Raw genomic sequence first — 24989 nt, 5'->3', positions numbered from 1 at the left:
TTCATACCACAATGGGTTCTGCCAGAAGGGAACAGAGAATCCAGGAAGGAAGATCCCCAGGGGAGCGAGTCATCCAGGGCAATGTTGAGGGGTTAGTGGAAGAATGTGACTCACTGGTTTGTGTCATTGGAACTGCACAAGTGCATCGTCGAGATCATGGAATCCCTGGAGGGAGGGAGAGGGTCCTGTTATTTCCCCCAGAAGGGATCATTTTAAATGACTTTGAAGTTTTGCTAAAGAAATTAAGGCTTAGGGGAAAAAGTGATATTTCTGACCCTCTTTCTAGTTAAAGGTCATGACTTAGGGAAGGGAGACCATGGGAAGTGGATGATGCCAATTCATGGACTCTGGGTTCCTGGCCTGTGGGTTAAGAAAGCAGAGTGAGTGCTCTCCCCGGGAACGAAGGGATCCTGCAAAGACTAGGAAGAACTTTCTAGTGGGACACTTGCCTTTAAGCTGTGTTAGAAATGATCTTGGCAACACCATTCATGCTGGAAAACAGCTGTGACAAGAAACTACCATTCTTAGGTGGGACTTGGGAAATAGCTGGAGAAGGAAAATAGGCAAGAGGATCATAAGTGGTGTCTTTTATGACTTTATAACCATCAATACCTATTAATAATAAAAGGGAAGCTGAAATGTTAGTACAAAGAGGTAAATAAAAGTCAGAGGTACTGCTGATAGGACTCAGCCCTGAATTTCAGCCATAGAATTTCAGCCTGCTATTGGCCAGGCACGGTGGCTCACACCTGTAATCCTAGCACTCTGGGAGGCCGAGGTGGGAGGATCACTCAAAGTCAGGAGTTCAAAACCAGCCTGAGCAAGAGCGAGACCCTGTCTCTACTAAAAATAGAAATTAATTGACTAACTAAAAACATATAGAAAAAATTAGCCGGGCATGGTGGCGCATGCCTGTAGTCCCAGCTACTCGGGAGGCTGAGGCAGGAGGATCACTTGAGCCCAGGAGTTTGAGGTTGCTGTGAGCTAGGCTGACACCACGGCACTCTAGCCCAGGCAACAGAGTGAGACTCTGTCTCAAAAAAAAAAAGAAAAAGAAAAGCTTGCTATCGAGGCAAAATGAATGGAGTATATCTTTAAAGGGAAACTTGCGTGCTGGGGGACAAGTGCCAGCCTTCAGTCATATTTATCCATCGGTTGAGCTGGTGTCTGCTTATGCCCACCATGTGCCTGCACAGTTGTAGGCAGGAGGACAGAGCAGCAGATGAGAAGAAAGTCCCTGCCTTCATGGAGCTAGTGTCAGGAATGGGGGCAGAATGTGAACAAGTGAACAGATTAATAAATGAGGTCATTTCAGATGGTGCTGCAGGAGCGCCGGGAGGCACTGGAGCAGGGTGAGGGAGAGCTGGGAGCAGCTGACTTTGGGATGGGTGGCCAGGGCAGGCCTTTCCGCACGCCGCCGAGAAGGCAGCCTGGCAGGATCCAGAGGAAGGGCGGCCCAGGCGGAGGGAACAGCCAGGCCCTGCCGCGTGCTAAAGAAGAAAGCCTGGGTTACAAAAGCAAAAGGGCGGCAGGGCGATCAAAGATTGTGGAGCGTGCAGAGACCAGATCGTGGAGGGCCTCCTTGTTGGGTCATATTTTAAGATGATTGGAAGCCAGTGGAGGACTTTAGCTAAAGAGTGATATTTGTGGATTGAAAGAGATTGGCTAGCAGGCCTCCCAGCCAGGGGGACAGTGGGAGCAAAGCCTTTCCTGATGAAAGTTACAAAACCAATGTGTTCTTGGTGGAGGAGTCCTATATTGATACTGGCCGGAAGGGTGAAAGGACAGCAACGTGGCTGCACAGGGACCTCTCAAGGCTGAGACTGCAAAGGGCAGTGAGGAGCCCCCAGGGCAGCGACAAGGAAGGGACGTGCTTGTGAGTCAACATTAGCTGGCACAGCACAGGACACTTAGAAAGCAGCCAAAGAAAACAAGAAGGCTCTTGGCTTCTGTTTTGTAAATATGTATAGAACAAGAAAATGCATAAGGACAAAATAAAGCCTTTGCTTGGGAAAGGCAATATTAATTTGCTCACTTAATCAAATATTTATTGGGTATCCATTATATATGTTGAGCACTTTTCTAGGTACTGAAGATGCCACATTGAGCAAACAAAAATCTCTATCCTTGGCCGGGCACGGGTGGCTCACGCCTGTAATCCTAGCACTCTGGGAGGCCGAGGCGGGCGGATTGCTTGAGGTCAGGAGTTCGAAACCAGCCTGAGCAAAAGCGAGAGACCTAGTCTCTACTATAAATAGAAAGAAATTAATTGGCCAACTAATATATATAGAAAAAATTAGCCGTGCATGGTGGTGCATGCCTGTAGTCCCAGCTACTCAGGAGGCTGAGGCAGCAGGATTGCTTGAGCCCAGGAATTTGAGGTTGCTGTGAGCTAGGCTGATGCCACGGCACTCACTCTAGCCTGAGCAACAAAGTGAGACTCTTTCTCAAAAAAAAAAAATCTCTATCCTCACAGAACTTGAGGGACCTAGGGGAGCAGTAGAGAAAATAAACACAATAAGGAAGGAAAGTACTTTGACTGCCAGGTGGAGGTAGATGCAATGGAGAAATATAAAGCAGGAAAGGGAAGTAGGAATTTTGGGAGAGGAGAGCAATGCTACAGAAGGCCGTTTGATTAGCGTACAATAGGAAAACCACCGGCAGGTTTGAGGAGTATAATGATGTGGTCTGACATTTTAAAATACTTACTCTGATTGCTCTGAGAACAGAGGGAAGGGGCAAATCTGAACAGTGTTCCGCACTCACACTGCTCTCACCCGAGGGACATTATCCCAGCACGCCGCCCCTCGCCTAGATTGCTACCCAGAGGCTCGGTGGGGCAAGCCCAGTATCTAGGCGAGAGAAGATGGTGCCTGGGCTCTGGCAGTAGGGAAGGTGTTGAAAACTTCCAACTCTGGATTTGTTTTAACGGTAGCGATGATGGTATTTGGCATGTTAATAGACAAAATGCTCAGTCCCTGTTGTGTTACTAGCAAATCAAGAGGGTGAGGAATTCTAGGCCGCTAGCAAGAAACGTCTCAAAAAGATTTGCCAGCAGTAGAGGCTGGATCTAGAACAAGGATGGCCAGGAGGTAATTAGAATAGCAGGGCCAACGAGGGGCAATGGCCTGAGAGCCACACACAAGGGAGTGAGAGGGGGAAGCTTTTGACAGTCCGTTGTGTGTGTTAAAAAGGAAATTGGTAGATGCTTCACTTTCATGAGACAGAATTATGCTGAATATGACTTCTTGAGTTGCACAACCTTTCCTCCACATGCTTCCAAGGAATGTTGACTCAGCCCTTGTCTAGTCCGCTTGGCCTGCAGGAAGGTCTCTAATGGTTTGGTTCCGCTTAGCATTTTTTCCAGTGACCTGTATGAAGATGGCAGGATTGCTTATCACATTTCACATGACACAGCATAGAAGGCGAGCTGATATTTTGGGTGGAAGGATCTGAATTTGGAAAGCTCTCGGTGGCCTGGAACAATGGACTGAAACTAGAAAGATACAATTAGTAAGGGCAGTGGAGTCTTCCATTCAGCGTACACACGTGCCAGTGTAAACCAGAGGACGCTGTGAGCCAGAAATCCTCAGGTCGTTTTGCTTGTGGATGGGGGTGTTTTTTGTTTGTTTGTTTGTTTTTCGTTGGGGTTTTTCATTTGTTTATTTTCACTCGGTTTAAATATATGCTTCACAGATAGCCCCAGAGCTAAAACGGGCTAAAGCACGTATTCACAGACACGTGTGTGTTTGCACATAAAGCAAATAGAAGCTTTGCTGATTTTTTTAAAGTGCAGGATCCAAACCAAAAGAAGTAATAATCTCATTCTCATTTGGACTACATCTTAAGTGTTCTCAGTTCCAAGTGCCATTCTTTGAGGACGCTGGCAAACTAGAAATCCCGCAGAGGGCCCTGCCACGGTATTTGGTGCTTAGTTAATAAATATTTGTTGAATGACGGTGCCTTGAGTGGTTAGGGATGGCCCCCCAGGCCCTGTGAAGAACAGTTGAAAGGACCAGGGAAAAGGAAACATTGAGATAGCTCTTTTCAAATATTTACAGAGCTCTCAAGCAGAAGAGAGTCTGGATTTATTTTACGTTTTTCCAGAGGATGGATCAAACACACCAATTGAAGAAAGAATTTCCCAGAGCTGTTCTTAGTGGAACAGGCTGACATTAAGTTCCTAGGACAGTGACTGTCTATGGCGGTCCATGCAGCAGAGGCCAGGCATCAGATGTTTGCTGGTCACCCAATATGAGGTGGACACACTTGGGGGACAGCTGACCTAATGGCTTTTCAGCCCCATCCAATGCTGACCTGCTTCCCCTAGGTCCACAGCAGTCGTGGCTTTGCACGATCAACGTTAAAACAGAAACTATTACTTAAAAAAAAAAAGTTTAATGGAAACTTGTGAGGAAAATGCCTCAGAGTTCAGGAGCGCCAAGAATTTTTAGCATTCCTTTTTCTCCTCATCTTATCCTTTTGTCAGCAGCCTTATAAATATTCATAAAGGAATTGACCCCAAATGAGAGAAATCCTAAAAATCTTTCTAAGCCTTTCAGTTTTGTTATCTTGTAACAAGTAATTATTTGAATATAATCTCTAGTCAGTTATGTTATTATAAAACTAGTAAGTGATCAGTTTGGGGGGTTAGTTTTTAAGAATTTAATACAGATTTTAAAAAATCTTTCGATCTGGTGTAAAGGAGTTTTTGACTAGACATTCTCTATTAATCTCAAATCCAAAGTACCTGCCGGTCTTAGAGCTGTCAAGCTTCAGCCTCTCTCTTACCCTCTCGCCTCCTGCAAATGAGAAAGCTCGAAGCATAAACCCAGGCCTACAGCCCAGACAGCGACTGTAACATAAAACAGCAGACAGGCGTTCTACGCGGGCAGGAATTGGGGTGGCCCCCTCAAACTGTGAGGACAGGTTTGAGGGAGGTCTGTTTTCTGTGGGAGAAGCCTGGTTGACTCTGTGGCCACGGGCAAGAGGACCTGGGAAGCAGTGACAGGTCCAAGAGCATTGAGCTTCCCTTCTGCCAACCTCCTGCTCTTCTTCCCTGTAGACCAGGTAGTAGAGGAGCCACTGTTTTTCTTCCCACATGATCACCTTTTGTTCTCTTTGCCACCCACACAGAAAATTCCCCTTCCTCTTTTGCCAGAAGTCCCCTTTTCTTCATCGAATGTTTTCTAGTCACCCAATGAGAGGTGGACAATGATGGTCTCATTGCACACTCTTCAACTAGAATGAAAAATTCCCACAGCTGAGCCCTGACAGCACATTTCTTTGGCATGTTTTCTGAAAAAGTCTGAGACTGATGTTAGGGCCACTAGCTTGATATGATCTTGGGAAAGTAACTTAACCTCTCTGTGCCTCAGTTCCTTCATCTGTAAGACAGGGCACTGCAGGGTCTTTGAGAGATTTTGGACACGGTAAGCACCAAGCCCAGTGTCTGGCACGTAGAAGCTGCTTCGCAAATCACAGCTGCTATAATTACTGTTAGCTGTCATTAATTTATACAGACTCTAAACAAATTGCCAGTTTTAACTTTTGGATACTGTATTTTATACTTTATAACTCAAGACTTTCTAACTATGGATGGAAGTCCACTTACCTTTATATGCTGAACTGCCCTTAGGATTCAGAAAGATGGAAGGGGAGAGGGTATTGTTCTTTCTCTCTTTGCTTATAGTTATTCCCCTTGTCATTCAGTGGGAAAGAAGGCTCATATTTCATTGAAAACCAACATTGGCAGGACAGAATAAACCTTCCTTTTCCATGGTTGTCATTTCTATTTTTAATTTTTTGTTCCTGAGGATAAACAGAAACTAAAATATAGTACTAAAATGTGCAGTTGGGGGTTGGTCCTGTCGGTGACAACTCTAAGGTGAGTGTGTGTCTTTCAGAGCTGTGGGAACCTGGACTTCATGCTCCTGAAATTCTCTGCCCCACGAGGATTTGATTGCCTGGGCTTGTGGTGGAGTGAGAGAGCAGTTTTCTCACTACCTTTGCAAACCTGTTGAGAGTGCTCTTAGTCTATCATTGATGAGCTTTAAGTAATTTCCAGTCATTGCTACTAGAGCTGCTGCCTTCTGCCGCCTCTTTAATTCCAGACTCCTGTGCCCCTGTCTCAGCTGCTGCCTCCTCTCTGGGCCTGTCTTCTCACTGCCCACACTCCCTGCTCCACGTGGGGGTCCCCAAGCCCTGTTCCTGCTTTATCGGGGCCTTTCTCATGCCATTTCCCTCCTCTTCCTTGAGTCGTGTAGCCTGAAGTCTTAAGGGTCAAGCTGATAAGGAGCTTATGCTTATTGTATAACTGACTTCAAATATTGGCTGGTTGACATTTGGTCTATAGCATTGGAGCTCAACCTTGCCTACACACTGGAATCACCTGGAAGGCTTTCAGAAAAATCCTGAGTCCCACCCCCAGAGGTTCTGATTTATTTGCTCTGAGATGTGGCCTGGGCACTGGGATGTTTTAAAGCCCTTCCAGATGATTCAGTATGCAGCCAAGGTTGAGAACCACTGGTCTACAAACTCACTCAGTCCCCAAGCTGGGGCTGTGTTCTAACGATAGCTTTATTTGTTCCCCAAGTGACTTGCATAGCAGTGTTTAAAATAGTTTACGTGAGTATATACAACATCAAAGTGGCTATTTCCACTTCATGTTAATTTGGTGGATTTGGGGGGAAGGAAATAGAACCGTTCCTATTTTGAAAATTCAATTCCTAGAATACCTCTGGGCTTGCTTGGCAGCGGTAGCAGAAACAACTAGCATTTATTGAGATCTCAGCATGTGCCAGGAACTGTGCTAAGTACTTCTTAAGCTCTTCACATTCATTACCCCTTTTTAATCCTTGCAACAATCCCACGAATGAGCCCCAGTTTGGGGCCTACTTGATTAGTGAGGATCCTGAGGGCCAGAGAGCACATCCCAGGGCCCTGCAGAAAGCAGCGCGGAGCTCTCGCTCGGGCACATCTGGTGCAAAACTTCACTGATTCTGTAACCCCTGGGAAGAAAAATTCAGATAACTCCCTAAGGATGTACCTGCTTTACGCTGGAGTTGCACGCTTTTTAAATTGGGTTTCATTCTTTTATATTTCAGGAGCTTCCATAAGTTTGATTTCAAGCTCACTCCCAAGTTGCCTAGGTGTATTCAGGACTGGCAGGCCTTTTCTTAAATGAGTTTTTTCCATATACTCAGGAGACATTATTTTAGAAAAGCATCTATTTCTAGCACCTAATTCAGCAGAAGCTGCCTCATCTTTTACTTAGTCCTCCTAATAATTTCTTTGAAGTGGTGAACGAGCAGTGCTAGCCCCATTTTGCAGAAAGGGGAACTGGTATGCCAGGTGTTAGTTATCTGCTAAATATTAGCAACAGCTGCCACTATTGGGCTCTTGCAGAGTGCAGGCTCTGCACTAAGCTCTTTGTGCCCTGTGCAGCATCCTCATTTTACAGATGAAGAAACTGAGACTGAGAAAAAGGTAAAGCTACGTGCTTAGGATGACGCAGCTAATGATCGGGCACCATGTTTGCTTGCTTGTTTGGTTTTTAACTGGCTTATGAGCAAAATCGCAGGACATGGGCTTCATTTGCTCTCTCCCCTTAACCTTACCAGCCTCAGCTATGTAGGTGGTGGCATCCGAACAGTCACGTCTGGAATAAACCACTGAAGCATAAACTGGATTTTCTTCCTGTGTGTCTCGTGGTCGTTTAAAACCTATTGTGAAACAAAGAATTTCTGCCAATCTTGAATATCATACTGAGGTCAAACAGGCTCTAATGATTCCTTCCCCAGACATCCCAATGCAAGGCTGCTTTGGCGCAAACAACCCCTGAAGGTGAGAACTGGGTCTTGGAGCAGTTTCACACTCCATCCATCCCTGAGCTCTGTTTCTCACAATTTTGGATAAGTGATGTGAATCCAGTTGCTGTTGCTGAGTCACTTCATTATTACCCAGACAGTGAGGGCAAAAACCCTGTCCCCTTCTCACTAATTATGCCATATGCCAACTTATTTTCTCCCTCTTCAAGCGCATAAAGACTTGATATTTTCTGGTTTGGTAAAATACACACACACGATTCTGTAGGGAGAGTAGCTCTGTATAAAGGAGGTAGGTAGGCAGTGTGGTGAGTGGATGGGGTCGCAGGGAAAACGAGGTCCCTAGCAGCCCGTGTCAGGTTAACGGGTCACTAATTGAGTGCAAACCTTTTTTTAAAATGTTGTTTATCCCCCTACAGGGCGTACAAAACCATTGAGGATGAGGACTTGAAGTTCCCCCTTATATATGGAGAAGGCAAGAAGGTAGGCACGTGTGCTTCCCCTGGGTGGAGCGGACAAGGCTCTGTCACACGGCTGCCGCTCCGTGTACACGGCGGCAGTCCGTGTGTTCCACTCAGCAGCTCCCGATTCTGTAGTCTTGACAGCTTGAGAGCATGTCCCATCCATCATCCTTCAGGCCTCCTGTCTCGAGGGTCCAAGAAGTGGGGTGGGGGCTGGCGGTGAGCACAGGGACCAAAGTCAATTTGGCGAAAATAATGTCCCCCTTCCCAATCCGTGTGAATAACTTTTTGCAGCGTTTAAAAGCGACCACGTGCACATGCAGCATCTCATTTTATATCTGACACCAAGCAAGGAGGCAGGTCAAGCAGGCTGTACGATATCCATTTGGCAGACGAGGCAGCTGGGACCGAGAGGTTCAAACGTCTCGGGCAGATCATGTGACCCGTGAGAGGCAGCCCCAGGATGGAGCCATGGCTTTCTGGCTGCTTCTGGTGTGCCCAGACTACACCGTGGAAAGCTCAGACTTTGTAAGTCTGCTTTGGAAGGGACTCCAGAGCTTCGCTGTAATTATAGGATCACATGACCCAGAGCCCAGGCCGAGGTAACAGAGACCATCGTCAGCTCCTGGGGCCCCGGTAAGAGTGAGGGCAGCTGTAGATTCCCACAGTGGTCTGCAAACAGAGCCCCGGTGGAGGCTGGATCCTGGCGAGAAAGCTGGGACACCGGTTCCCTGGAAGAACAAACACCTTCTGAATCACTGTGCTTCCTTCCTGGGGACACTAATACGTTTCAACTCGGTGTGAAGAGTTCCAGTTAGAAGTGAAAATGTGATCATGTTGAGAAGAATCTTTAGCTGGAATTTTTTTTTTTAGTATTTGATAGTTTTTATCAAGAAGAAATGACTCCCAGGACAACAGAAGGACGTCATCCATGGGCATGGACACAGTGTGTGTGTGTGTGTGTGTGTGTGTGTGTGTGTGTGTATGTGTGTGTGTGTGTGTGAAAGAGAGAGAGAGATGAGAGACAGACACAGAGGGAGAGAATGGAGAATGCTTGGGCACAGGCACATGGGATTGGGTTTGGGGCTCTATGTGGCCCAGAAGTGATTTCAGTGAAAGGAGGCATTTCATGGAGGGAAATAAAGTACAAATAGCTGATCTATGTGGAGAGCAGTTTTTAAACCAATATGCCCCATTCATGGAGATGAACACCTTCCAAGTCACCATCTTTGGTTGAGAATCATGACAGGGACGTGATTTCAGAAAAGTGGGCACCATTAATGTGTACCGTTCAGCCCAGCGACCTGTGTCTGCATTCCCAGTTCTCAGTACCACCTTGCTCTACCCAGGGAGTTCCAGTAAGCTCGGGAGCGCGGCCTGTTATCTTTGTATACCCAGCACCTGTCCAGCCTGGTGCCTGACACATGGCAAATCTTCACCAAATGCATAAATATTGAACAAGCTATTTGGTTATGTTCAGTAAACTTTCCTTAGTACAACAGTAAAATGGACTGATGCTTCTTAGAAGTTTACCAGCAGTAAGATTTAAAGGAGCAAAGATTTTCTCCATTAAGCAAAAAGCTCAATTGACAAAACATCATGTTCCTCAAGCATTTCAGTTAATTAAGGCTTCACAGTCCCATGATGAGCAGGTGGCAAGTCCTGTCATTGTACCTGGTGGCCTATTTTAAAAGCCACGTGTCTCCACCTTGCTTTTATCGGCAGGCTTGCCCTGTTCCCAAGTAGCATACCAGCCCTGTGCGGGACCCCACGATTTCGTGGGGTTCTGTCTAGCTCCTTTCCAGGGGTTTTCCTGTGCTTCTCTGCATACACCTAACCCAGAAGTTTCAGAGTGCTTTCGTGGCGATGACTTTCCATTTTATTTCCAAAAATGTTTTTAAGGACTTTCGTGGGTGGGTAATGCTTGTATACTTTGTAAACAAGTTCAATCACTAGCAGAAACATCAGATTTCTTTGGACCAAAACGCAGATACGTGCTTTCTCCAGCCAGAGAAGACGCCATTGCAGGGAGAGAGGAAGGCCCTGGGGGAGTTGGGGTTTTCACATTTAGAACTGAACACTTCTTAGCTAGAAAGGAGTCAGTCCTGCCTCCCGGCAGAGCCGAGGGTTTCTGCAGCCTGCCTGACCAGAGGGCCTGGGCTACACATCTTGTGTCTGCATTTCATCCCTGTTGACTCTTGCCCTCAAAAACATGTCATATTTTGTTTCTACTTTGATGTTCGCTCTGCCCGCCTTCTGACTGAGACCAGCTCCATGGTGCGCAGCCCTTTTGAGAGACTGGGACGGAGATGAAGACAATGTGTTAGACTGTCATGGTTCTGAGTACTTACATACTGCATCCTTGCCCCTGGGAGGTACTCTCATTACCCAAGTAATCAAGTGAGGATTCAAGCTCAGCTCTTTGAGCCATGACACTACATGGGGTGCATTACTGGTGACCTAAGAGTTAGGACACAGGGCTTCCCTGCACCCAGAATGACTTTCACACCATCCCTCTGTGTGTCTCGATACCGTTCATCTTTCCGTGCTAAGTGTAGCGCCACCTCCACAGAGAACCTCAGTGGAATTTTTACCTCCTCTAAGCTCATATAACCCATAGTTTGTGTGTCTTTCAGCACTTAACCATATTTATGTTATTAATTATACATGCCCCTTTTGTCTCCTTTACCAAGTTCCTTTAGAGTGGGGACAAGGCCTTAGACGTTTGTGCCCCCCACCGCATGGTGTCTGTATACAGTAGGTGCCCAGTAAACATTTGGGTAAATCAAATCTGTGGCATCCCAAGAGATACTTAGGCTGACTGTGTAGGCATTAGTAGAATAGTGTTGCTTTCTTAAACCATTCAGAAGACAGTCTAGGGAAAACATGAGACTTCAGTGACATTCTGTTCCTTTCCACTCAGTGGGAATTTGTGGGGATGTCAACAGGATGGGTTGCAGAGTGGCTAATGGCTTCTTTTCTGTAGCCATAAAACATGATAGGTGAGCTCTGAAGGGGCAGGAGCTGCCTCTGACTTTTTACATTTTTGCTAGTGTCTCTCCTGGGACTGGTGTTCAGCAAATACTTGTAGAGTGAGTATATAATAGAGAGGTGGTTAGGTGGGTGGATGGGTGGATTGATCCTATTGGATTTGGTATGAACTAATGTCAGTAGCTACAGGCATCACACATGCACTGGAGTTGGTTTATTGGACACCCTTCCCTGTGGTCTGCAAGAAAGAAAGCTGAAAAGAAACAGCAGCAACCCATCAAGCTTCAGATAATGGGCAGAAAAACCACTCCTCAAGATCAGAAGTGATTTCAGTGGGCACTTTCTTGGTAACAACGACCCACATAACTGAGCAGCAAGAGGCGTGGAAGGATGGGCAGGAGGAGTTGGAAAATTCTTTCATCGCTCTTAGCCGGCGGCTGCTGTGCTGTGGTGGGACGCCTTCTCTGTGTGAGTGTTTCTGATGACTCTCTGCTTCTGTCCCTAGGCCCGGGTAATGGCAACTATTGGAGTGACCAGGGGACTTGGGGACCATGACCTGAAGGTGCATGACTCCAACATCTACATAAAACCATTCCTGTCTTCAGCTCCAGAGGTACCACATGAGGTTTTTGTTTATATTTCGTGTAATAACGTATTTTCTACACTGTTCCTCCCGTGACCATGTCCAGACGGAAGCCAGCTTGTGCCACCATGTGCTTCTGCGGCATCTCTCATCCTGTCGTTTTCCCGCTCCCTTCTCACTCTGACTATCCTGGTTCATACCCTTATCACCTCCTGCCCAGAGGGCCAGTCCATCAATATTGCTGTCAGGTGACTTTTCCTGAAGACCTACTCTGACTCCTAGTTGCTCAGAGACCTTCAATGGCACCCCCTCCCCCCAATACCCTGCATGGAAAATAAAGCTTAGACTCCTTCGTTTGGCATTCAAGGCTTATTATAATTTGGTCTGGCTTTTGAATCTGCTCTTCGTTCCTCTGCACCAGCCAGAATGAACTTGTCAATTCCTGTACATGACCTTCAGTTTCCCATATTTGCTGAAACTATTCCTTTTGCCAAGAATGCCCCTTCCTCCCCATCTCCAAGCATCCAAATTCTTATTTTTCTCAAGAGTTTAGCCCAGATGCTTTTCCTATGGAGACTTCTCTGATCTCCCCCTCCCCTAGCTAGAAGTCCTGTCTTTCCCTACCCAGAATATACATAGAGCAACTTCCTTTTACGGCGTTTTCACCATCTGCCTTAAATCACAGTTATTCGTGTGTACCTTATCCCCTTGTTAGATTTTAATTACCTGGAGAGCTTGTATCATTCAGCTGATATTTGGAGAAATTAATTTAAAAACAAGTTGATCATATGTTTGGTTTATAAAAAATCATATTTCTTATACAGGCAACAATATCAAGTTCTATGTTGACTTTCAGGGTGTATGTTTAGGAAAGATTTTGCTTCCAAGCTGCAGAAAAATCTGATAGTCATTTAGGGGTAGAGTTTACTCACATAGCAAGAAAGCTGGAATCTGGTGGCTGCTAGAGCTGGTTCAGCACCTCAAATGTGCTAGGGCTGTGGCATCTCCGGATTTCTCTGACTCTTCCTTCATGGTTGCAAGGTGGTGGTGGCAGCTCCAAGCCTAACATGTTCATGCAAGACAGGAAGGAGGGGAAGGCTCTGTCCCAGCAGCTACTCACTTGCATTTTCTTGGCCAGCATTGTGCCACGTGACCTGCTAGCTGTGAGGGAGGTTGAGAAAGTGAAAGCTTTAACTTTTCTGATTTCTGTAGTCTAGGGGAACCAGGAGGAGTGAGTCAGAAACGGGGTGGGAAACCTGCAGCCTCGGGGTTTTCTGGGTCCTTCAGTGTGGACTTTTGACCAAATTTGTTCTGTAAGGTTTGGATTCAACCTAGGGGACCACACTTGGGGATTCGGAGGGCCACATGTGGCCTTGGACCACAGGTTCACCACACCAAAGTGCTTTATGGGAGAGTGATTCTGGAGTTAAGGCAGCCCTGGGGAGCATGGGCAGCAGGGATATCAGCCTTCACTGGGGAGTTCTGCCATTGGTGCGGCCAGCCTCATTCTCCATGGCTCTGCTACCAGTCAACCTGGCTTCTCACTCTCCTACTACAAGATTTCTTAAAAGGAATCTGATTGGCCTAACTCACCTTTTATATTAGGCCACAAGCAACTCCCCAGACTATGAATTGGATTGTCCCTTCAGCACGTATGTCCACTTCAGTACCCTCTATGGCCACCTAGGCCCACCTCTTTGGCAGGGCTGTGAGCAGGGGCAGTTTCCTTAGAGTCCTTGAGAGCTAGGGCTGGCATCCAAAATACATCAAGACACAGGAGCTAAAAGACCACTGAGAGAAAAATCTCTAGTAAATATTAGGTGTGGAAGATACATTTCCTGATATCACCCAAAATTTCAAATGCAGTCAGTTTTGGTAGAAATAAAAATTAACCCTTTATCACAAACTTGCAAGTGTCCTCTCTTTGAACCTTCATTGCAGTTCTGCAGGACGAAGACCATTACTACATAGGGCATCCAAAAGTCCCTCTCAGAAGCTGGCAGATTCCTGGTCTCTTAATATGTCCAACATTGGGATCCGTGAAGAAGCTAAAACTGCTTCTCACCAGAGGAAAACAATAGATACTAGACCTGAGACTCTTTTCTTTGAACTCCACCAAGCAGAAGGCTTGCAACTGGACTGATGAACTTCTATATTCTTCTCCTTGGGGGAGAGGCATTTATCTGACATGTTAAATGGTGTCTTCACCTTTCTACTTTCCAGAAGTATCCCTGGAGGTCTCAGGAAATACTAATTAACCATTTTGCTCCTTGAAGCAGAGTGAAAACCTCCTTCTCACCTCTCTCTTCCATGTACACATGCATTTACTTTTTATGTAAAGAGCTGCTCAGTTTGGTTTGAAGGAGAATGATCTCTTGGCAGTTAGATTTTAGATCTTCCAATTGCTCTGCTCCTATTGATGCCAGGCAGAGACTTTAGGTTTAAAACTTGGGCCTGCATGGAAGACTCCCTGAGAACAGAGTCAGAATCCCAGTTGGTCGATTAGAAACTTCAGGTCACCTACCTGGAATGATATAGTTTGCAAGGCAGTGGGTTGGTTGCTTCAGCCTTGGTGGGGGTGGGGAGATTTAGAAGGAAACTGTCAACCTCTGCAAAGATTTAAATGCTCTTAGCAAACTTGTGGGGTTGAATAAAGTGTAAAAGTTGTTATAATAATAACAATAACAACTAATATTTATTAACTACTTAGTCTGAGTCAGACAACTATTGATTATTTTTAGTCAACAAATAATAATTGTATATATATTTTTTATGGGGAACAAAGTAATGTTTTGATATTTGTTTACACTGTGGAATGATTAACTGAAGCTAAGTAACATATCCATCACCTCACATACTTACCTTTTTTTGTGTGGTGAGAACATTTAAAATATACTCTTAACAATTTAAAAATATGTAATATTAATACATTATTATTAACTGTAGTCACCATGCTGTACAATAGAGCTCTAACACTTATTCCTCTTAACTGAAACTTTGTACCCTTTGACCAACATCTTCCTATCTTCATCCAACATTGCTAAGGCTTTTGCACGAAGTATCTCATTTAATCCTAACTCTGTGAGCTCAGTATAATTATTATACCCATTTTACAGATTGGAAAATTGGGACCCAGTAAATTAAAATACTCCCTTAAAGTATTAAGTACTTAAAGTTATTAAGTAACAAGCCGGTGCTTGTACCAGGCCTGTCTAATTAGATCAGGGTCTGCAGAGGAGAGAGGCTGAGTTCAGGGAAGTTTTTCTGGTCAGTGTCTTGGGAACATTCTGTTCCTTTCCACTCAGTGGGAATTTGTGGGGATGTCAACAGGATGGGTTGCAGAGTGGCTAATGGCTTCTTTTCTGTAGCCATAAAACATGATAGGTGGGCTCTTGAGCAGGGCACCTTCATCTGGAACCTAAGACAGCAACTTTGTCTTGGGACCTCAGTTGGCCAAGAGTTTCTGAGAAAAATACTGTTGACCTCGAACTGGAGTTGTGGAAAAGGATGGTGTAGTGGGAAGGGTAATTGGGAAAGAGTGTAATGACCTTTTGTGTGTGCGTAAACCTAGGCCAGAAAGAATTGTGCAAACTAAAATTGTGCACCTATAATTTAGCTTAATGAGTATGTAGTGTGTATGCTAAGATTCTCTTGCACGAGATTATAATTGTTGTACATTTTAAATGCTTCCAGATGGACAGGCGTCATCCAGAGCCAGGAAGCAGGGGAGGGGGGTGCTGTCAGAAGGGAAGAGGAGCAGCGGCTTGAATTGGCTACTAGGGAGAACAGAAGAAAGATTACAGGGTCAGAGAACCCTCCAACCACAGTTTTGGGGGCAGAAACCCCTTTTCCCTGAGTGATAGTGATAAAATCATATGCAGTAGAAATGGTTAGGGGGCTTCTCTTGGGAGCCTGGAAAGTCAGGTTAATTTATTTAGACCGTCAAAGGAAGGACACTGACTCCCTTCCCATCTTCGCTCCCCTGCCCCCACCCCAGCCTTCCCTCCCTCTCTAACTGTGACTTCCTAAGAACATTCCCCTGCTATGGTCTGTCTTTGCCAAGCAGGGATCTTTATTTCACATTTGGGTTCTAAATTTCAAACCCAGCCCAGTCTGGTAGTTTTAACAGTTGGGGGGCGGGGTGGGGGAAGTATAGAATGTGATTTAGTTCTAAGAAAAAGGGCTCAAAAATCTTCTTGGAAATCAGCAATTGTTCCCATTCATCATTGTAGCTCCTAATTCGATTTGATGAGTTAAATATGAATAAATCAAAAACATGTGGATTGAATTTACATAAAAAATGCACAGAGGTTTAAAAATTAGAGAAAGGTTTCTAGCCAAACACATTTTCGTTTTTGCTGAACACAAGGCGCTGGAAAATTCTCGAGTTTGCCAAACCCGAAGAGCAGCCGCCAGGTTTGCTGAGCCTCCCTCAAACCTTCCAGAGTCTAAGGCAGGGATTTCTGGCCAACAACTGAATTCCACGGGAGGCCCCGCCAACTGAGCGGTTAGCTAGAGGCTACGGTGGAGCGTAGGGGACAGTTTGACTCTCCTTGGGTCTGTGGCACCTGGTTTTCTCTGCATGACAGGATAGGATGCAGTCTTTCCCCCAACGTAAGGACAATGTTCCCTGCCAGGTCCCCCATCCTCTTGCTCCATGAAGCTCACTATTAAACATTTTTATACCATCCTGAAAGAGTTCACATAGAGAAGGAAAGGATTTGTTAGCTCAAAGGGACTGGAGCCCAGGCTAACAAATTCTTCTTTTCCAGCAATTCTCCCTCCCCCAGCCCCATGCACACATCGTGTCAGATAACTGGGGCAGCTTGGCAGAGGCCTGCAGCCTGAGCCTCCAGATGTTTTCTGCTCCACGCCCCTTCCTGGCCTGCGACAGGCTCTGCGTAGAGCTAGGTTTCTTCTCAGTTTCACCCTTCCTTCCAGCCTCCATTCAAAGACTCTGCTGTTGCCTTTACCCCCATTTTGGACTCTTGGAAGAACAAGGCCTTTTTCTGTTTGGGGCCAGTTTGCAAAGCCAACTGCCACCTCAACTCAGCAATCCCCTCTTCCCACCCCCACCAGACTGAACCACGAGGAACCCAAATGTCTCTCGGCTTCATTTTGCCTCTCCTTGGTTTTCAAGATTCCTATCAGCTTTTTTTTTTTTTTTTATAACTCTAGATCACTCATTTAGCTCACTCTTGATTTTTTTTAAAATCTAGATATTTTGTCTTTCACCTGAAACAGCCTTCTCTAAAAGAACAAAGACCTTGGACTCCGGCATCTGCGTTCTATCCCCAGCACCATGGCTTGCACAAGCAACTGTAGCCTGGCTTTTCTGTTCTTTAAGGTGGGGTAAAAATGCCCACATTGACAAGTCGTTGGGAAAAGCAAATGAGAACATCAGTGAAGTTGCCTGGCACGAGGTGTGGTGCGTGGTCAGAGGTGGTCAGTAAATATTAGTCTTCCTTCCCCACCGGCTTCTGGAAGGCTTTCCACTTAAGGATTCCCAGTATTGAATTTCATATTCAGAGAGAATGACTGTTTTGTTTGGGACTCCTCGTTTTCTCCCATAAAAATGTGAATAATATTTAACATCTTATGTTTACATCTTAAAATTTATAATCTTTTGATTCTTGGTGATTGTGTGTGTGTGTGTGTGTGTGTGTGTGTTCGAGCCAAAATCCCATTTCGGGTAAGAGCATGTTTTGTTGTTATGTTGTACTTTCTGCAGTCTGGCCAATTCATAAGGAACAATATTAGTGCATCATGACTTCGGGAAGTGGCTGTGCTGGGTGCAGTGGGACAGAGGGTGATTGTGTATACAAAGGGCATGGGCACAGGCAGGTGGAAAGTGTATATGCATAGCTGAAAGTTTCAGAGTTTTCTAAAATGATAATGGTGATTATCTTTGGAGGGTAGATGAGGAAATGTTTGTTTAAAATAATTCCCTAGACCCCTCAACAAAACCTTAGGAGGCAGTATGATATCGTGGTTGAAAACTCAGGCTGGTAGTCAGTCTTGGCTTCAAGTCTCTACACTCACTGAGTGACCTTAAGAAAATGAATTTTCCTTAAGCTCAGCATCCTCTTCAGTGAAAGAAAGGGCAGTAGAATTATTATACTAAGGAACCCAAAGGAAAAAATTAAATGATATATATAAAGTACTATATTTTTCCATGTACTTAGCAAAGCCTGGCATGATTGATATTAGCTCCTAGCTCCTCTTCCTACTCCATCAAAACCACAAAATTTCACTGGCTCTTTCCATGGGGAACCATGAGCCCAAACAGAGCTTACTGAGTAGAACACTGAGAAACACGCCCTCAAGGAATTAGAATTTTTGGCCAGTTGGAAGGGGAGACTAGCCAAAGAACAATTAGCCATAAACCCTGTGTTTCTTGCTTCCTAAGAGACAAGAGGAGTTTGGATAAGGGAGGAAGTACTATATAATCTAAAGAAGAAGAAAATAAGTAGGACAAGAAAACAAAGGAAACAGTAGTTAGTTTGGTGTGAAATAAAATTTGCCTTAGGGGGTCGCTGCTTTTGGAAGATTAGTTTGCAGGGCTGTTAGCTATTAATGAAATAAAGGTGCTCACCACAGAGGTCCTTGAGCTGGACCCAGGGCAGCAGATAAGATCTTCAGCAGGGGCAGCATCCTAGCCCACGACAGACAGCGGTGGGCGGGGCGGGGGTTGCTGCAAAGGGGGCAAGGAGAGGAGCTGTACTGGGGTAGGAACCACAAAAACTAAAAGGAGGTATAGTGATAGTAGACTTATTTAGAAGATAAAGCAGGGTAAAATTTCAAAAACAAAATTTTGCTTTCTAGCCTATGATAAAGGAGAAATTGGTGGTGCTCGTTGGGTCTGAAGAAGAAAAATAAGTTTCTGTCTCCCCCCCACCCCCGCCCCACCAGAGTTTTCTGAACCAATTTTAAAAATAGACACACTATGCCCGATGTGGTGGCTCACGTCTGTAATCCTAACACTTTGGGAGGCTGAGGAGGGAGGATTGCTTGAGGTCAGAAGTTCGAGACCAGCTGGGTGTGGTGGCTCACACTTGCAGTCTCAGCTACTTGGGAGTCTGAGGCAGGAGAATCTCTCAAGCCCAGGAATCTGAGGTTGCAGTGAGCACCACTGTGATGACACCACTGCACTCTAGCCGGGCTGACAAAGCGAGACCTTGTCTCAAAAAAGAAAAAAAAAAAAATAGACACAGGAGTCTGCAGTCAAAATAACTTTATAACTACTGTAAAGTGAGATTAGAAACCATGGTTTGCATTTAAGAGCAAAATGGACATCTTAGTTCTCTCCTCTAGCCCTTAAATTTAAACCTACCCTCTGAATACTTGTGGGCTGTCACCTCACAATCCCACAAAGGGAGGGTATTGCTAGTACTTACCTGCTGGAGGACAGGAGCAGAGGGAACAAGGGCCACTTACAGACACATAGGGACCAGAGAAAAACCACCAGAGGGTTCAGTGTCCCATATCCCATCTTACTAGTCCTGTAGGGAGAGAGGGCCTGGAAGTGTTAGATCCCAATACAAGGCCTTTGTCACTTTGTTGACTGCAAAATAAACCACCTCCAAATGTAGCGACTTAACAGAACAATTTGTTATCATTTTTCATGGTTCTGTGAGTTGACTAGTTTCAGCTGGGTGGTTCTCCTTTGGGATCCCTCATATGGCCACAGTCAGACGTGGGTTGGGGCTGGAGTCATCTGAAGACCAGTCTGGGCAGGGAGTCCAAGGTGGCTTCCCCACATGGCTGGCGGCTGACGCCGGCTATTGGCTGAGAGTCTAGCTGAGGCAGCACCGCATGGCCTCTCCATGTGGTTTGGGCTTCTCAGAGCATGGCAACTGGATTCTGAGAGAAAATATCCTGAGTGCAAGTGGTTCAAGACTTCTAGGCAGAGTCTGCATGGCTTCTTAAGACTTAGCCTCAGAAGTCCCAGCATATCATCCCTGCCACAGTCTGTTGGTCAGAGAAATCACTGAGGCCAGTCCGTATTTGAGGACAGCGGAATTGGAATCCACCTCTTGATGTGAGGAGCAGCGTGCTTTAACAGGGAGGGAGGAATGGAGGGCAGTCGCCTTGGAGACTCCATCACAGCCCTCCTGTAGAAGTGCCCTCCCTGCTGTGAAATCTTGAGAGTTAAAGTAATAATCATCTATCTTTCCAGTATAAAGTAATAGAAGTTGATGAGTTAGCTGTTGAGCTAATTAAGAAAGGAAATCTAGTTTGCATTGTAAAGGCAGATTCACAAAGAAGCTAATTAAATTTAAGTATTGGGGACCTTGGCTCAAATCAGGCCCTGTGGAGTTCTGGTTGTTCCTGGAAAATGTAGAATGTTCTAGATGGGGAGCAGAAGCAAGGTGGTAATCAGGAAGCATTTTTGTGAACACTTCTCAAAGGACAGGGACCTCAGGTTCCAAGGTTCCAATAACGTATTGTGACTTCTTTTCTCATTCTTAATAAACATTCACATTAGCATCTAAGTTTGTATTCATAATTACTCTTTCATTCTTTTTCTTAAAGAGAGACCCCAAAAATGTTTAAACTTAAGATCTCATAAAACATGGATTCCCCCCTGCATAAAGGGAAAATGATGAGTTCTGAGGATACTTTGATAGGCTGAAACAGTCATGTTGACAGTTTTCTCAGTCTGTTCCCCAGTCCCATAGATCTGTAACACCTCATACTTCTGTGTTCTCAGGGTGATAGCCCTTGGGGATTGTTTGCTCCCGGACTACCAGCATCCCTTTGAATATGCTGTGGAGAAAAATCGCGTTAAGGCTATGCAGAAGCTGCTTTCTTTGATTCGGGTACATTTGATCTTACATAGGAGAGATTCCATGACCTGGCTGTCATCTCCATCTCTAGATCTTGGGTCTGTCTGTAAAAATCACTTGTATGCATCTGTGTGTCATATACATGGGTTGTTCCCATTTGGCCAGTGACTAGAAATTTGCCAGCCAGCTATTTGAATAAAACTTGAGATTTACTGTGACACACACCAAAAACACTAGCTTGGCAACTCATAAAATTCATGGGCACACAAGGGGAGCCAACCTGTATGTTTGTGTCAAACATTTCCCCTCATTGAAGATTGTTACCCTCTGATCTCCTTCTGAAAAGTAATAATTTCATTTGAGTGTATCAGTTAAACATGCAGTATTTTCACATTAATACATTGCATTAATACATATAAGAATAGTTTGAGAAATTTGTTCAGGAAATGAAAATCCCTGGAATCCACTTCCTGAAAATCTGAATCATGAGGCCTAGGAATTTTCACATTTTTAGATAATTCTAAGACTACTCTTCGAGAAACACAGTCATAAGCCATACTTCACTGTGCTTCAGGAACTTCGGTCCTGAAATGGGTTTGTGTTACATCCATACTCTAATCCCACATTCTTGCAATGTGTGTGGCTCAATGCCAGGCTGGTAGGTCAGGGAGAGTGTGCTCCTTTCTGTGCTTGAACACAGAGCTCCTAAGACGTGGGCTTCTTGCTACCAGAATAACTGCAGTTGGTGAGATCGACTTTGCCACACAGCAAGTATCCCACAATTTACCAGTGGTTAATGTGTCTCCTCTTCTAAGACAACATGCACAGAAGCTTGCTCACTTGCTCTCTTGAGAACTCTGAAGTAGTAACGCTGATTCTTATTTCAGTCCCAATGACCAGAAGTAGCAGCCAATGAATAAAGAGTAACAGTCATTTCACTACTTATGTAAGGTGACCATATTACTTACCCCCTCAACCAAGACATTTTTGAGTCAAAGGGGATGCTATTACTAATTATTCTGGGACAAACAGGCACAAACTAAAATTGTTGCCCCAAAATAGGAATGTACAGGCCAGGCGCAGTGGGTCACGCCTATAATCCTAGCACTCTGGGAGGCTGAGGCAGGAGGATTGCTTGAGCTCAGGAGTTTGTGACCAGCCTAAGCAAGAGTGAGACTATATCTCTAGTAAAAATAGAAAAATTAGCTGGGTATTGTGGGTGTGCACCTGTAGTACCAGCTACTCAAGAGACTGAGGCAGGAGAAACCCTTGAGCCCGGGAATTGGAGTTGCAGTGAGCTATAATGATGTCACTGCACTCTACCCAGAGTAACACAGTGAGATTCTGTCTCAAAAGAAAAAAAAAAAGGAAATTGATCCCTCCCCATAAAAGAAATAAAAGGATGTACAATCACTCTGTTTGTGCCTTACCTGCCTCCTGAATGGACTTGAGGCAACTCGATTTATCTACAGTGCACCCACATGCTTACACTCACAGGCTAGGATTTCTGTCTCCGCAAATGGGCATTTTAGTAAAGGCTTATTCCTCAAATGACTATTGAGCTGTTAGTAGATTCAAGCACCTGCATTTGCTAATCATTCAAGGAGGCTTTGATTTAGTGGTGAACAAGCCTTTGGAAACCCAGAGAAAGGAGTGTGTATATCCTGGGAGTGTCCCAGCATGTAAGTGGAATTCCTTCCTATGGCTTACCTTGCTCAGTTACAAAGTACCAGGTGTCATGTGGAGAAGATGGACACCTTATGCTGTGGCAGTAAGACACTGGGTACAACTTCCAGCTGTCTTCATAGTACGTGTAGTATTTTAGCTGGTTTAGAAACTTTTTGAGCTATTAGATTGTATTCACTTTCTAAATCCCAATGTTTATTTTGTCTGTGGACTCCAAAAGAAAAACACAAACCCTCAAGAATATCCATGGTATATTTCAAGTGTAAAATTATACCCACAGCCGAAATAGCCAGCTTTTTTACCACAGTGTGAGCAGTCAGAATAGTTGTAACACTTCACTGTCACTTGATTCATTTGCAGCCAAGTGCTCTGGAGCCATGAGGTCAGTCACATCAAGGCCTAGCTCATCCTATGATGACAGAGTCAGAGAATAGTAGAGCTGTAAGCAGCCCAGTGGCCCTGGGAGTCCTGACCTCACGTGTCACAAAGGGAGACACCGAAGATTCGAGAGTCAAGCCCCATCCCTCACCACCTTCCGTGGAAATCCAGTACTATGGCCAAACCAAGTAAGGTAGAGCTGCCCAAACACACCAGCCCTTTCTCACGTCCCCAGGCTTTGGCTCCTGCAGGTTCCTCTACGCGTAAGGCATATTATGCCCAACTCTTCCTCCCTGACACCCTCCATGTAAGGAATCAGTACTCCTTCTTCATTCAATATTCCCAGCAGGTAGTCCATCAGGTTTGAAATCGTGAATGAACAAAGTGGTTTTGCCTAACTACTAACGGGCAGAAGTGGGTCTCTAACCCACGTCTTCTGCCATCAGATTCCTTGTTAGTTTCATGACATCATGTAATGTAGATGGAATCACTACAGAGAATTTGGATGTGATCTTGGTGGCCTACCAAAATGCCAATCTTGAAACAATCTCCTTGGTCTTTAGGACTGCAGGAAGTACGCTGGAGTTTCATTTTCTTGTGGTACAAGTGCCCCAGTCAAAGTTCTCTAGGTTAAGCTGCTGGGTGGGCCACATGAGGCAGAGGGCACAAGACTTCTTACTCTCCTTATTTCCCACCACCTATCGGCAGCCTTTACTTTGGAACCACCTTTGGCTTTTTCTGCCGTATAACACTGCTGAGAGTCCCAATCACTGCTATTTTAAATGAGACTTTTGGAATTGAACCCGGGTCTCCTGAGCCCACTCCTACTCCTGCCCTTCTACCAACTAGCCGACACGGGTGTTATTGCCCTGAGGTCAGGACCATAAAAGAACAGCATAGAATCAGAATTTGCAATTCCCTTCTACATTACCTTATTCGATCTTCCTAACAGTTTTGTGAGAGAAGTAAAGCACACGTTATTTATTTTTCTTGTTTTCTTCAATTTTCAAAGAATAATTTCAGAGAGGAGAAAATGAAGAGCTAAAGAGAATATGCAGCTCGTCTCAAGTCACGAAGCTGGTTAGGAGGAGAGGCCTGCAGCGAGCGCATCTGATCACAGGGGCAGGCTGCTTTCTCTTCCAGAGCCAGGCCTGGCTGCAGGAGCTCACTGTCCTACATTGAGTACTTAAAAGGAAAAAAAGGTTTGGAGAATTTGCTGAACTGATGAAGATGTAAAAGCTGCAAGGGCATCCTCGACAAGCAGCAGAGATTTGGCAAATGGAAGAATTCATGGGTTCTTTTAAAAAGTGACATCAAGAAGCCAGTATCATTCAATCCAGTGAGCCAGATTTAAAAAAAAAAAAAAACAGCAGCAGCAGCACATAGTGTATGAGGTCTCTTAACACCACTGAGATATCAGTAATAGGACAGAGACTCGAGCGCATATTAGACGAACGCTGAAACAGCAGCCTAGGGCTGGGCGCTAAGTGGGGGTTCTATATTAAAGAGTCACTTGTCACAGGCTCCTGTGTAAAATAAGTGCCCAGCGATGACATTAAGGACATCTCTAAGTGCTCTGAAGCTGAGGGCCCTGTGAGAACAGTCAGCACTTGGCTCATTCCGGGCACATTAGCCAAGGCTCTTGCTTGCCCCCAAGACTTCTTCCTGCTCCTCAACACCGAGCATTGTTTGTTTGTTGGCAGCGCCACTAAGGACGGGAAGAAAAGGAAAGAGTTTGCTGCTTCTGCTAAATACCAGCACGTTGCATTCTGGTGACTATTTGGCAGTATTGGAGTTAATAAGCTGAATCTTTTGTGTCACCAGGAAATTAGGGGGTCTTCTGAAAGTATCTTGTATGTTTAATTTTTTTCTTCTTCCCTTCTTACCCTAGTCATTCTTTGTCTCAGCAAGTGTGTACTAAAGATCTACTGTGGCATATACCAGACACTGCTAGGCCCACAGAAGAAATGCAGATTGAGATCTCTGGCCTTTAGAAGTTGAATTTTGGGAGGATGATAAGCTGACCAACTCCCTGAGTATTCATTATAAACTGGACAAGGGTGAATGTCCAATAAGGGAAATTCTTTGGTTATGAATTGAGTGGTTACCAAGGGCTAGGCTCTGTGCTCTGTTCTGGGCACAGAAACAAATAGAACAAGACAGACCATGCCCCTAGAGGAGATTATTGCCTATTACAGCATTTTCAAAGTAAGATTCCCCTACCACCTGCATCAGAATTACCTAGTGTCCTTGTTTAAGGATACTGATGCCTGGG

General features: G+C 45.1%; 1 protein-coding gene across 2 annotated transcripts in view; it reads left to right on the top strand.

The window, feature by feature from the left end:
• Nucleotides 1-24989, top strand: part of PPM1H (protein phosphatase, Mg2+/Mn2+ dependent 1H) — a 252083-nt gene that overhangs the window by 205152 nt on the left and 21942 nt on the right. For both annotated transcript variants that reach the window (XM_012782370.3, XM_076007458.1), the window contains exons 7-8: nt 8246-8309; nt 11784-11891. In XM_012782370.3, the coding sequence (XP_012637824.1) occupies nt 8246-8309; nt 11784-11891 (172 nt within the window). The remainder of the gene's footprint in view (nt 1-8245; nt 8310-11783; nt 11892-24989) is intronic.

The sequence above is a fragment of the Microcebus murinus genome, chromosome 10 (assembly GCF_040939455.1).
Source record: "Microcebus murinus isolate Inina chromosome 10, M.murinus_Inina_mat1.0, whole genome shotgun sequence".
NCBI classification, from domain to species: domain Eukaryota; kingdom Metazoa; phylum Chordata; class Mammalia; order Primates; family Cheirogaleidae; genus Microcebus; species Microcebus murinus.
Note: the sequence above shows the minus strand (reverse complement) of the source record. Positions and strands in the feature narration are given on the sequence as shown.